Source organism: Phoca vitulina, unplaced genomic scaffold, assembly GCF_004348235.1.
Source record: "Phoca vitulina isolate PV1807 unplaced genomic scaffold, GSC_HSeal_1.0 scaffold71, whole genome shotgun sequence".
NCBI classification, from domain to species: domain Eukaryota; kingdom Metazoa; phylum Chordata; class Mammalia; order Carnivora; family Phocidae; genus Phoca; species Phoca vitulina.
The window spans coordinates 13864560-13879759 of NW_022589774.1; the positions used below are offsets into that span (position 1 = coordinate 13864560).

General features: G+C 37.0%; 1 protein-coding gene across 1 annotated transcript; it reads right to left on the minus strand.

Annotated features, from left to right (window-relative positions):
- Positions 1-747: 747 nt before the first annotated feature.
- LOC116624864 (tudor domain-containing protein 5-like) lies at positions 748-14785 on the minus strand. Its single transcript, XM_032393090.1, has 6 exons — positions 14769-14785; positions 13310-13361; positions 12806-12988; positions 11924-12067; positions 5519-5729; positions 748-1129 (listed from the first exon to the last, which is right to left on the minus strand). Exons 1-6 carry the CDS (start codon positions 14783-14785, stop codon positions 864-866), a joined length of 873 nt encoding a protein of 290 aa, XP_032248981.1. The 3' UTR covers positions 748-863.
- Between the last annotated feature and the right edge of the window lie 415 nt (positions 14786-15200).

The window sequence follows — 15200 nt, forward strand, 5'->3', positions numbered from 1 at the left end:
GATAAGTCCAGTATTTTACCACAAAGAACTTAAAACTAGTACCACTCATATTCTTTAATTTCACCTTTCGGTCTCTTGTTTATTCTTGATAGTTCATACCTTTAGCCATAAGGTGTTTCACACAATTTGACTTCAGAGAACACCATGTCCCACAGATGCTTAAACGCTGAAGCTCCTGGGAACTGTGAGGCCTACAGAGACGGTGCAGGCAAGTTTCAACAACCAGTCTCTAGAATTTTGTTATTAGTCTTCAGGAAACTGTACTGAAAGACTACTTACATTTTTTTAAATGTGCAAGTGTTTACATGACCAAAGCTTCAGGATGTGAATTTTCTGACTGATTCTAGCATTTCAAAGAAATAATAATGGAGAATTGGAGGCCTGAATTATCTCTATGATATAGAAAATTTCAAATGAAAAAGAAAAAGCAGCCTTTACAATTCAGACATCCTTTTTCTGGAAATAAGAATCTGAGATAATTTTTGTCTTACTAAATATGGATCACAAAACATTAGTTTTTCAGTTTTCATTTATCAGTCATGATATGTACAAGAAAAACATTTATAGAAACACACACACACAGAGAAACAACAAAAAATAAAAATTCCTTTAAACTACTACATTAAGGTGAACAAACTTATACGAAATAAGAAACACTGTCAATAAAAATTAAAACATTAAATATCAATACTTACACAACAAAGTGCACTGTTTGCAAAATAAAGCTAACATACGATCACACAGAAAAACAAAGGCATCAACTATCAAAATACTGTTTTGTCTCAATACCTCCTCATTTTGGCCTTGGGAAATCACCAAGCCCTAAAGCACCTGGCTTATTATTTTCTCCCCTCCTCCCTCCCTCATGCTTCCATCCTTTTCACACTGGGGTACCAGTGTAAGAGGCTCCTGGAGGTGGCTAACCGTGCAGCAGCCCCTAAGGCCGCAGTGGCTGTGCTCCGAGGGATGTAGAGCTTCTGGGAAATCTGGTGCTCAGGAGACAAGATCAAAGAGAGCTGGTCCAGGGCTCCGGGACTCTTGTCTTTGAATACGGGACTCTTGTCTTTGAATACTGTAATAGCATGGCTACTAGAGAAATCATTCTTTAGGCTCTCTGGAGAGCTCTCCACTGAAAAAGAAAGAAAACACAAGTCTTTTCAAGGGGTTCTCACACTCATTGCCTTCTCTTTCCCATTCTAGATCTTTACTAGTGTGTGTGACAATCATTTTCTTTAGGTGGTGACATTTTCTGTTACAATTAGAGAGGATGAGACTCAGAAATCAGTCAACAAATGGAAAGGAAATGAGAATGGGGAATTGAGATGAAATAAATCCTTGTCAGAATGAGGGGGCAAAAAGAGAGGAAAAAAGGTACTTATGAACAGGGAAGGGAAAAATTTCTTTCTAGGACATCAGAAATTGGATAGAATTCCAATTCCAGGGAGGAGTCCTGAAGCTCTCCTATTTCCTTCCAGCAGAGAGCACAATGGTGTCCCACAGGTGTTTTCTATTGCCAAAGTGGTTTCAATTTGAGTGTACCAGTGTAAAAACAAAACTGACCAAGATGTTTGTAAGAAGTCCCAAAAACAGGTTATCAGCCATAAAATAAATTCCTGAGGAATTAGTGCCAAAAGTTCCAAACAGCCAAGGAAGGGGATGCTAGGCATTGTCACACGTATACTCTAGACCATGAACACTTTATTACCTGCCTACAATGAAAGAAGGAGCTTTTGCCAGCATCTAAGCCAACACACTGCTTCTTTCAAGAAAATTCTGCTTTAGTTAAAAAAAAAAAAATGCAGATGAGCTAAATAATGTGCTAATGTGTTGTCCATCATCACAAACACTTTGCAGACTGGTACCAATATGATTACATTTTGAAAAGTACTGCTCTAGACCTTAAAAACACAGATTTCAAAAAATCTAGAGAAAACACGGACATAATCCCGTACTTTATTCATCTTTGCATTTTTAGCAACTAACATAGTAGCATGTGGTATATGTTCCATACATTTGTGATGAATTATATTCAAGGAGAATTTGACAGGGTATTCCAAAAAATAAAACTCTGATCATAAAGCTATAATTAATGCTCACTAGAGGAAAAGAGCTGGTGAGTTCTAATAAAATAAAGTTTTACACAGTTTTGGTGAGCTCAGATTTTAAAAGGTATAAATACATGAAAGCAGGGACACATGATCAAAGAATTTAAAAGAGTAGCAAAACTTCTGCTTCCAGATCTGATGTTAATTCAACAGTGATTGAAAAACGACCCCTCCTGCTTTAAACAACTGGAAAACTGGGCAGAATGTCTGAAACAGTAGCAGATTCATACACTGAACAACAAGCATGCAAGGCAGTGATCCCTAAGACAAGGGAAACGAATGAAGTAAGTGCTACAACGACCTTAGCTCCTGCTGGAATAGTTTCTAGGCTTCAGTACAAGAAGGAAGAAGCCAAACTGAGCCTGGAGATCTTAGTGGGTTGAAAAGACAGAGTTTGGAATTCAAGAAGGCCAAGGTGCCTAGAATTTGTGGGAAAAAGTACAAGAGAAGAGGCAGCTAGAAATCTAGCTAGACAAGAACACTTGCAGTAACCTCTGAGATCAGCCATAGCAACTTCTTTCTAGATATGTCTGCAGAGGCAAGGGAAACAAAAGCAAAAATAAACTATTGGGACTTCATCAAAATAAAAAGCTCCTGCACAGCAAAGGTATAAACAATCAACAAAACTAAATAAGGCAACCTACGGAATGGGAGAAGATATTTGCAAATGACATCTCTGATAAAGGATTAGTATCCAAAATATATAAAGACCTTCTACAACTCAGCACCCAAAAAACAAATAACCCAATTAAAAAATGGGCAAAAGGCATGAATAGACATTTTTCCAAAGAAGACATACAGATGGCAAACAGACATATGAAAAGATGCTCATCATCACTGATCATCAGGGAAATGTAAATCAAAATACAATGCAATATCATCTCACACCTGTCAGAATGACTAAAATCAACAATACACAAAACAACAGGTGTTGACAAGGATGTGGAGAAAGGGGAATCCTCTTGTACTGTTGGTGGGAATGTAAACTGATGCAGCCACTCTGGAAAACAGTATGGAGGTTCTTCAAAAAGTTAAAAATAGAACTACCCTATGATCCAGCAATTGTACTACTAGGTATTTACCCAAAGAATACAAAAATACAAACTCAAAGGATACATGCACCCTGATGTTTATAGCAGCATTATCAACAATAGCCAGATTATGGAAACAGCCCAAGTGTCCATTGACTGATGAAAGGATAAAGAAGAGGTGATATATATATAAAAACACACACATATATACATACAATGGAATATTACTCAGCCATAAAAAAGAATGAAATCTTCCGTTTGTGATAACACGGATGGAGCTTGAGAGTATTATGAGAAGTGAAATCAGTCTGCAGGAGAAAGACATATACCATACGATTTCACTCATATGTGAAGTTTGAGAAATAAAACAAATGAGCATGGGAGAGAAAAGAGAGAAGCAAACCAAGAAATAGACTCAACTATAGAGAACAAACTGATGGTCACCAGAGGGGAGGTGGGTGGAGGATGGGTAAAATACATGATGGGGATTGAGGAGTGCACTTGTTGTAATGAGCACTGGGTGATGTATGGAAGTGCTGAATCACTAAAGTGTACACCTGAAAGCAGAATTATACTGTATGTTAATTATACTGGAATTTAAATAAAAACTTAAAAAAAAAAAAAAAAAAAGAACTGTAACGTTACCAGAAGCAGGGGAGGGCAGGTATTGAATAGGTGATGGGGATTAAGGAGGCACTTGTGGAGATGAGCATCAGGTGATGTATGGAATTGTTGAACCACTATATTGTACACCTGAAACTAATATTACAATGTACAAAAAAAATCCCAATAAAAATTTAGCAGGCTTTGTGTACATTTATGTTAATTCTAAAATTCATATGGAAAATGACCTAAAATGGCCAAAACAATTTGAAAAAGAACAAAACTGTATGATTTCAAGACATACAAAGCCACACTAATCAAGGCAGTGGTATAAAGCCATATAAACCAATAAAACATAATAGGAAGTGCAGAAATAGACCCTCACATATACAGCCTACTGACTTCTGACAAAGACAGCAAGGCAGTTTAAAAAAGGACAGTCTTTTCAACAAATGGTGCTAGAACAACTGAATATTTATATGCAATCAAAATAAACATTGATCCTTACATAATATTAATGCAAACCATAACTCAAAAATTAACAAATTGGATCACAGATCTAATTTTAAGACCTAAAACTACAGAACTTTTCATAAGAAAAAGAGCAAATCAGTTACTTGGGTTAGGAAAGATTTCTAAATAGGACACAAAAAGCTCAAACTTTCTATTAAGAAAAAAATCAATCAGACTTCATCAAAATGAAAACTTTTGCTCTTCCAAAGATGCTGCTAAGGAAGTCACACACTTAAAATATTTGTGAGATATATATCACATACATATAGATGCATATATCTGACAAAGCTTTTTGTCCAGAATAAAGAATTTTTACAAATCAATGAAAAGACGATAATCCAATAAAAAATGAGCAAATATTTGAACATGTAAGTTCACTAAAGAAGATTTACAGATTGCATATAAGCACATGAAAAGATGGTCAACCTCACTGGCAAACAGGGAAATATAAATTAAAACCACAATAAGATACCACTACACATGCACTAGAATAGCAAAATTTTAAAAGATTGGTAATATCATTTGTTGGCAAGGAGATGGAGCAATCAGATTTCATGTAATCCTGTGTGAATCAAAAATGGAAGAGCCACTTTGGAAAACGTTTTGGCAGTTCTTAAAAAGTTAATCGTGCAGTGATCACGTGACCCAGCAATTTCACTCCTTGGTACGTACTGACTATGGCTACACAGAGAGCTGTGTGTGTGACTGTTCACGGCAGCTTTATTCATAAAGGCCCAAATCTGTTCATCTGATGAAGAGATATCCATACAACTGGGTGCCACTTAGCAACAAATAAGAACTTTTGACACTGGCAACAACATAAATCAGTCTCTAAAACATCATGCTCAGTGAAAAAGGTCAGACTTAAAAACCATGTTAAGGCATGACTCTATGAAATTCTAGAAAAGAGAAAGTAACATGCGGGAACCAGCAAGCAAGGGGAGGGAATGACTGCAGAGGGAAGCAAAGAACTGGTGGAGTTGTTCTAGGTCACGACTGTGGTGGCAGCAAGACTGTATACATGTGTCAAAACTCACAGAACCATCTAATCAAAACTGACAAATTCTACTGTATGTAAAACAGACGGCCCCCAACCAAACTGCACATAAAAAGAGGAGTGGCAAATAGAAGGGACAACTGAGCTCAGTAAGGACTTGAGACCAAGGCTAAAGTCAGCAATTTTTCAAGGTAGGTTCTGAAAAAATCAATGCAGGCTTTTTAGCAGGATGACAAACCACTGTGTTTGTCAATTAAATGTAAAGCTACCTGAACCAGAGCGTTTTTCTGGAGGATCAAGCACCGGAGGCGTTGCATTAAGGGCTGCTGAGGACAGCTGAACGGGCTTGGCCGGAGTCTGGACACTGCTGGCCTCGGGCTGGCTCCCTTCCACTGACTGCTGCGACCGAATCAGAGAGATGTAGAACTCCTCCAACTTGGGCAATGTGGAAGAATCCGAAGAACTCTCTAGGTTTGGCTGCTGCAGTATGAGAAAAATAGGGCAAAAGCATGAAAAGTAGTTGTTAGTGTAACAGGAAGAATTAACCCTGTTTTGGTTCCTTAGTTACAGAGACAAATATTTTTCATATCGGAATACCACTACTCACTTTTAAGAACCTAGTTCCTCTCTAGAAAAAAACAGTCCTTTTCTAACTTAGTGACCATCAATTCAATTCAAGAAACATTTATTGAACACACATTACGAGCAAACACGGTGCTGAAAGCGGCCACACACAGCTGCGGAAGGGCGGCGGGAAAGGCGAGAGAAGGCGGCGAGTGCTCATGTCCGGCACACGGCCAGGCTACCTGCACGTGCTTCTTCATTCAAACCTCAGTACGACCGCTCTAGCTTCGGGGTTCTGTCGTCCTCACCATGGGCCCTTTCACTTAGCAGAACGCTTTTCACAAGAGGCGAAGCTATCCAGTGTTAACCAGGAGATGACAAAGCAGAGATAGGAACTCAGCCCAGTCCCTGTTCTCACCATCTCCCAGTAAGACAGGATCCCTGTCTCCAAGCTCACAGCCCTCAGTTGGAGAAACAGTGTGTGTCCGGCAGCCAGCCATGAATGGAGGCCTGGCCCGCATTCTGCAGTGTGAACACACCGAGAGAACATAAACTAGTTAAAGGAAGCCTCCTGAGAAGAAGAGACAAAATGGAGTACTAAGAACCAGGGTTTGAGAAAAAAAGATGAACATCCCCTATGGAGACTAAACTGGACTTAAGTGAATAGAATATCAAATTTTAACCATGAGATGCTATGTCCTACCGTACAGTCATTGCTGAAGCAGATACCATCTCTGGTAACTTAGCATTCACCTTCTGTGATGGTAACTGGCATTAATATGACTAGAGCCAGCCCTACCCCGACTAGGCTGCCAACAGTCTGGGATCTGCCCTGAGTGAACTGAACCAGTAATTATACAAACAGAAAAGGTAGCTTTGTATGTTCTTCAGTCTCATATGTAGTAGACATCTAGTATCAGTTGGCATTCCCTTTTTGTTCCATAACAACAAAAAAAATCCTGCTCATTTTCAAACATGGCTGGCATGAATGCAGTTATACAATTATGCAGTATACAAAGGGCTATGTGGGTAGCCTTTTTTGACAGCAAAAATGAAACTCACATTTCAGATTAGCTATACTGGCCACACAATATGCTACTTCAGGAAATCAAAGATGCAGATTCAAATTTTTACTTGGCTTATGCAATTCATGTGTGTTTTAGTTACCCTGTAAGTTTATTCTCAGAATGAGGCTAAGCATTAGTGAGTTCTTTCAATAAGGCTCCAAAGGCAGGTAAATATTTATATGATAAATTTTCAGAGCTGAAAAGATCACTATCTAAATCGGTCTTTGCCAATGGACAAACTGAGGCTCCAAAAGGTAACTTGTGCCAACCTGTAGATTTGAGTCTGTGGTGAGGCTAAGCCGTAGATTGCAGACCAGCCAGACCAAGTGTTTTTTACACTATGTCCCGCTGTCTATTTTCAGTAGTTTAACAAAAATTGAAATCAGAAACAAATTTTTGAGGCTATATCCTTTTTCTTTCCTCTTAAATATGATTTTGAAGATGCATTGTTAAAACATATTTAAGATGCATTCTGATAGCTTATTCTGAAAAGAAAAAAAAAAAAACACAGGTGAATGCTTTCTAAATTTGTATGACACTCTGACAGCAACTGCCCGCAGGCAACTTGAGCATTTAATTGACAGTCAAGGTTCTTTCTCCGAAGAGTGTTCTCCAGCCTTGCTGCTCAAAGTGTGGTTCACCAACCAGCAGCATCACCCGGGAGCTTGCTAGATATGCAGAACCTGTGTCCCCATCCCAAATTACTCAGATCCTGCAGCTTCACAAGATTCTTAAGGGATGTGTAAGCACATTATACTTTGAGAAGCATCACACTACCAGATTCAGCTCTCTGTAGTTATCAATGACTGCCTCCATCATAGTTATCTGAAAATTCACCTCATGGAACTAGAGGTAAATGACAGACTTTCAAGAAACATGATTAACATATGTAATCAAAAGCATAGCCCCAAACCCCAATAACATATATCTTCACACCCACAAGGATGGCTATGACTTAAAAAAAAAATAGATATAACAAGTACTGGCAAAGACATGGAAAAATTGGAACACTCTTATATGGCCAGTGGGAATGTTTATTTAGGAAAGTCTGGCAATTCCTCAAAACATTAAACAAAGAGTTACCATATGACCCAGCAATTCCACTCCTAGGGTACATACCCTCATAAAATTTAAAACATGTCTCCATAAAAACATGTACATGAATGTCACAGCAACATTATTCATAATAGCAAAAAACTGAAAATAACTCAAATATCCATCAGCTGATGAATGGATAAACAAAATGTGGTCTATCCATACAATGGAGTATTCAACCATAAAAAGAAATAAAGTACTGATACATGACCAACCTTGAGAATATTATGTTAGGAAGCCAGACACAAAAGATCACATATTGTACTGATTCCAATTACATGAAATGTCGCAAAAAATAAGCAAATCAATGGAGACAGAAAGTAGATGAGTATCTGGCAGATAAAGGGTAGGGTGTCAGCTAAGGGACGCAGGGTATATTTGGGAAATAATGAAAATGTTCTACAATTGCTTGTGGGATGAATGCGCAATAAGCTAACGGACTAGTGAATATACTAAAGCCATTAAACTGTACACTTTAAATGGGTAACTATGGAATATGAATTATACCTTATAAAAGCTGAGGAGCGGAGGATGGAGTCTGAGCCCCACCAAGGGTTTCAGCTGAGATCCCCAAAGGATCCCATGTTAGGAATAACAGCCACATCTAAGGAGTAAGGGCAAAAGTGAAAAAGAGCAGTCCTAACAAAGCCTAAAATCAAACCTCATTGTGTGTGTTAAGGTGACTGGCTGGTATCTGTCAGCCACAGGACATCTCAGTCTGCCTTGGAGGAAGATAACTCATCTAGAGCCTCTATAATTTTTTATCCATAATGTCAAATATTCAATTAAAAAAAATCAGGTATGCTTCCCACTTTCTCCACACACCCCCCCCCAACACCAGAAACAGGATCAAAGAACAAGACCAAATATGGGGGGCGGGGGCAGGGAAGAACATACCCAAAGTTGATTCAGATATTGGCATTATCTGGGGAAAAAAAAAAAACTTTAAAATAAATGTGATTAGCATGATTAAGAATGTAGAGGAAGTGCAGAAAAAAATTGATGAAAATGTAGAGAATTTAAGCAGAGAATTCAAATTTATTTTTAAAAAGAATCAAATGGGCATTCTAGAACTGAAAAATGTTTGAAATTAAGAATTCAATGTGTGGGTTTAGCAGCAGAACATATCCCACAGATGACAGGACTAGTATTCTGGAAGAATCAATAGAAAATCACCAAAGTGAGACACAGGAAAAAAAGAAAAAAGAAAAAATGTAAACGTGAGAAGAGAGCCCAACAGGCATGTGGGACTCAGCCAAAGTGCTAGCACACGGTAACTGGAATGCCAGCAGGAGGGCGATAATGAGGGAAAAGCACTATTTGATTAGACAAATAGGCCAGAATTTTCTAAAACTGATGAAGGGCATCAACCTTCTTATTCAATAACCTCAGTGAACCACAAGTTGAGTAAATCCAAAGGAAATTACATCTAGATATATAATTATCAAAGAGCTTAAAGCAAAAGACAGAAAAATCTTAAAAGAAGCCAGAGAAAAAACACATCATTGTCAACGGAACAATGACACCTGACAGCTGACAATTCAACAGAAGCCAGAACATAATGGTAGGACATCTTCAAAGGGCTGAAAAAAGTGCCACCCTAAAATTCAATGCTCAGGGAAAATATCCATCAAAAACGAAGATTAAATTCAGAAACCTGGGAAATTAAACAACATATTCCTGAACAAACAATTGGTCAAAAAAGAGATCAAAGAGAAGCTAGAAAATATCCTGAGACAAATGAAAACAGCATACCAAAATTGATGGGATACAGCAAAATGAGAACTAAGAGGAATTTTTTTTAAGATTTTATTTATTTGAGAGGGAGGGAGGGAGAGAACATGAACAGGGGGGAGGGGCAGAGGGAGAGGGAGAAGCAGACTCCCCACTGAGCAGGGAACCTGATGTGGGGCTCGATCCCAGGACTCCGGCATCACAACCTGAGCCAAAGGTAGATGAAGAGGAATGCTTATAGCAGTAAATGCCTACATAAAAATAAAGAAAAGAATCACAAACAACTTTATACCTTAAGGAATAAAAAAAGAACTAAGGCCAAAATTAGCAGAAGGCATGAAATAACAGAAATTAGGGAAAAATTAATGAAATACCCAATAGAAAAAAAAAAATCAATGAAACTAAGAGCTAGTTTTTTGAAGCTATAAAAAAAATTTACAAATCTTTAGCTAGATTAGTAAGAAAACTCAAATATCAGCAAACAAAAATCAGTTCCATTTCTATATACTAACAATGAACTACTTGAAAAGGAAATTAAGGAGTGCCTGGCTGGCTCATTTGGTAGAGCATGTTGACTCTAGATCTCGGAGGCTGTGAGTTCAAGCCCATCACGGGGTGTAGAGATTACTCGAAAAGGAAATTAAGAAAACAATCACATTCACAATAGCATCAAAAAGAATGGGAGGTGAAAGATCTGTACACTGAAAACTATGTAACATTGATGGAAGAAACCATAAATAAATGGGAAGATATTCCATACTCACGGATTGGACGAATTAATATTATTAAAATTTCCATACTACCCAAAGTGATCTACAGGTTCAAAGATATTCCTATCAAAATGTCAATGGCATTTTTTACATAAACAGAAAAACAATCCTAAAATTCATATGAAACCATAAAGGACCCCAAAGAGCCAAAACAATCTTAAGGGTGGGGGGGAGGAGGGATCACCCTTCCTGATTTCAAAATACACTACAAAGTTACAGTAATAAAAACATTATGGGACTGGCATAAAACAGACATATAGACCAAAAGACTAAAATTGAGAGCCCCAAAATAAAAACACACATATTTAGTCAACCAATCTTTGATAATGGTGCCAAGACTACACAACGGGGAAAGAACAGTGTCTTCAACACGTGATGCTGGGAAAAGTGGATATCCACAGGCAAATGAATGAAACTGGACCTTTATCTTACACTATACACAAAAACTGACTCAAAATGGATTAAAGACTTAAACATAAGACCTGAAACTATAAATCTCCCAGAAGAAAAGATAGGGGGGAAGCTTTAGGACACTGGTTTTGGTAATCATTTGTTGGATATGAAACCAAAAGCAAAAGCAACAAAAGCAAAAATAAACAAGTGGGACTACATGAAACTAAAAATCTGCACGGCAAAGGAAACAAAGGAAACACAAATGACCACATATTATATGACATTTATATGAAATGCCCCAAATAAGCAAATCTATAGAGACAGAAAGCAGATTAGTAGTTGCCTCAGGCTATGGGAGGATGGGAAATAGGTGTGACTGCTAATGGGTACTGGGTTTTTTTTTTGAAGGGTTGAGGTGTTATCCTAAAACTAAATCTGTGCTGCTAAGCAACCCACATTTCTGGAACAGAGTATTCTATGTAATATAGCATACTTTATCAATGCTCTCATACAAAATAACCATATTTTATAGGAAATATATCATTCAGAAAACTCATCTTCCACAAATCTGCTTTTCAACAAGTCTCCCAGCCTTGAGTCCTTTATTTTCAATGTGACACATAAAAATAAAAGTGCAGAGGCCTGGTGGCCAGATTTCATGATTCACACAAATTGTCCTGCTGTTTTCAGGATGCTCATAACATATTTGAGAAACACAGAGCAAATATATTTTGTTCCAGGATTAGTGCTTTCTGCCACAGCAACATAAAAGAAAAAAAGAGAGATTTATATTTTGGCTAAATTATATGAAAATACCTGTTTTCTATACCTCTTACACAGAGATGTTATCAATCTTTCAATTCTAAGCTTGGGATTTTCTTCTGAAGAGATAAATTAAGTTGATTGAAATTAATTTTAAAATCAACCTACATTTTGTGTATATGTATTCCATCAAATAGGCTATAGAGGGATCACTAACCAGAATTTTACTTTCTAAAAACGAAAGCACTTCCTCATGAGAATCTGTCAATAACATTTATGAGACATTTACCTTTTGAATCCTGGTTGTGCCAGTATTTTTTTCCTGAGCACTCAATCCCTCTTGTTTTTGAACTTCTACTTTCATTCCATTCACAAGGCCTGAAGGCTGCCACGAATCATCCCATATATCTTTGGGTCCAGAAAAGCACCAATCCTAAAGAGAAAAAATTGCAAGCATAAACTAAGACATAGTGCCACATGATCCAGACAGAGAATAATATGGGCAAGGTAAAGGCTAGGAGGCAAAGTTGATTAAACAAGAAAAGGTGTTTATTAAGTTTCTATATCTGTGTGAATTTCCCCCCTTGTTTTATTGGTCCATATCCAATATCTTGAATTCCTTGGAACACACAGGTGTCATAAAAACAAATACAACTCTGGTTTATAGTATTTTCTTCAATACTGTTTTTCATGGCCAGATGATTTTTCATGATTATCTAGTGTTTAAATGGCATAAATCATAAGGAGCAATTTAACTGTAGATACTTCTTCTAATAACCAGTGGGAAGTAAATTACATTTTAAACATATAGTTAGGCCCAATATTAGCTAATATTCTCAGTACAGAGACCCAGAGATTATATGATAAAGTTAATGCAATAAAAACAAAATTAATGAAAACAGCTTATTTATAGATCCCAAGGCCTAAGATTCCAATGATAAAACAAAAATCATAATGGTTAAAAGGTTAGATGGGACAATAAGTCCATGATTTATTCTTTCCTGTTTCAACTTGTCCTCCTCCCTATCACTACCATCTTGGGGGGAAAAAAATGAATTCTTCTGGATTATCATGTGATAAATCATTTTGAATTCCAGAGTGTATACATTTCTTGAGGAAATTTACATTTCCATTTTTCAGTAATGATTTGCTGTTTTCCCAGGGATCTAACCTTCTGTGGCATTTCTTTACATGATGGGTATGGTTTCTTTCCACCAAGACTTGAGGTAAATAAGTGGGAGGCAGCATCACCCCCTTTTCCCATTTTAGCCTGCAGAGGTAACCAGTTCTCATCCCAAACATCATCACCAATAGTCACTGATTCCAGGCATGGCATTCCAGTGGGGATCTCATCCTAGAATGTATCAGAAGACAAAGAAAACCTTTAATTTATAGTTGCTATAGGAGTACATTTTAAAATTTAGGTTTACAATTTCTTTTCCTGACTCCAGGGAAAGACGGCAGTTTGAATACATAACTGACTACCCTCTCTCTCCTGAAACGTCACCAAAATATTCAGATTTAGATACAAACTCACTGTTAGAGAGAACAGAAGACAACACCACCTATGTTCTGGATACAGAAAAGAAGACAAGTGACAACTTACTAAGCAGTCATGAGAAAGGAAAATCCTGAGCTTATAGCAGGAAAAACTGAGAAGCAACTAAATTTATACCAGATACTGCAAATGCTCAGAAATTGCTACTACAAGGTTTTTGGAAGTGAGACTGTAAAGTGGAAACAGACAAAAGCACGGGTAGAAGGTCTGTGTAAGAAGCAGTTAGATCTCCAGATACCCAACCCTACTCTTCCATATAAAAAGGAAGCTACACCTCATTTTCCTGCTGGAAAACCAGAGGGTCTTCTGGAGGGTAAAAGTGAAGGTGGGCAAGCATAAAAACAGGGGAATTCAGCAAAAGTTTTTATACCGAATATCAAAATCCCTAGGTCTGTTTTCAATAGCAGGACAGAGACAAAAGAATGCATGAACTTGAAGAGAGAGCCATACAAATTATCCAATCTGAACAACAGAGAGAAAAAAATTGGGAAAACAAAAGCAAAAACAGAGACTTGGGGACCTATAGGACAATACCAAAAGGTTTAACACTTGCTTCATGGGAGTCCCAGAAGGAGAAAAGAAAGAGTGCAGTGCAGAAAAAGTATTTGAAGCAGTGTCTGAAAATGTCACCAATTTGATGAAAGACATAAACCTACAGATTCAAAAAGTGTGGCGAACCTCAGACAGAAATCCATGTCTAAGTAGATTATAATCTACCTCCTGAAAGCTAAAGACAAACCATCCTAAACATAGACAAAGGAAAATGACATATTATTATAGAGGAACAATTATAATACTGCAGATTTTTCATCAGAAATTATGAAAGCCAGAAGAAAGTGCAATGAAATTTTTAAAGCCTGAAATAAAAGAACTGGTAACCCAGAATCCTACATCCAGCAAAAATATCTTTCAATAATGAAGATAAAATAAATACACTTCCAATGAAGAAAACTAAAAAAATTCATTGTCAGCAGATATACTCTAAAGGAATTGCTAAAGGAAGTTCTCTGGATAGAGAGGAGAGGATACCAGAAGGAAAGCTGGAATATCAGAAATAAAGAGTAACAGAAATGATCAATATCTGGAGAAGTATAATGGACTATTCTTGTCCTGAATGTTTGAAGGTGGAAAGGAAAAACTATAACATTATAAATTCTCAACATATATACTTGTCATATATAAACATAGCATAAAGGAGGTGGGAAGGGGTAAAACACCTAAATGGTGGTAAGATATATACATACCACTTGAAGTGGTAAAACTGTGAAAAGTCAAGATGTATATTGTAATTCCTGGAGTAACCAGTCAAAACACTATATAGGTAGATATAATAAAAATATAATAAGTAAAACGGACTACTAAAGAACACTAAATACTACTAAAATGAGGAAGGAAAAGAAAAGCAAAGGAATGAGAAGCAGAGGTAACAAATAAAAACAATGAAATGGTAGACCTATAATCAAAACATATCAAAAATGATATTAAATGTAAAATGTCTAAACATACTAACTAAAATTCAGATCATCAGAATGGATTTAAAAAATGACTAAACTATACGCTGTCTCAAGAAACTTACCTCAAATATAATGACATAGGTACGCTAGGTTAGAAGTAAAAGGATAGAAAAAGATATATTATGTCAACAATTAAAAATAAAGCTGGAGTGGCTATACTGCTATCAGACAATGTAGACATCAGTGCAAAGAATGTAACTATGAATAAAGACATTTCATCATGATAAAAGGGTCAGTTCATCAAGAAAACACACCAATCCTAAATACATGGCACCTGACAATAAAGCTCCAAAATAGAGAAGGGAAAAAACTGACAAGAAAGGAGAAACAGACATAATCCAAGATTATAGTTGATGACTTCAGCATTCTTTTCAGTAATCAGTAAACTAGTAGACAGCAAGGATACAGAAGAACTGAATGATACCACCAATCAACTGGATCTAATTAACCTTTATAGAACACTCCATTCAACAAAAGCAGAACACAGTCTCTTG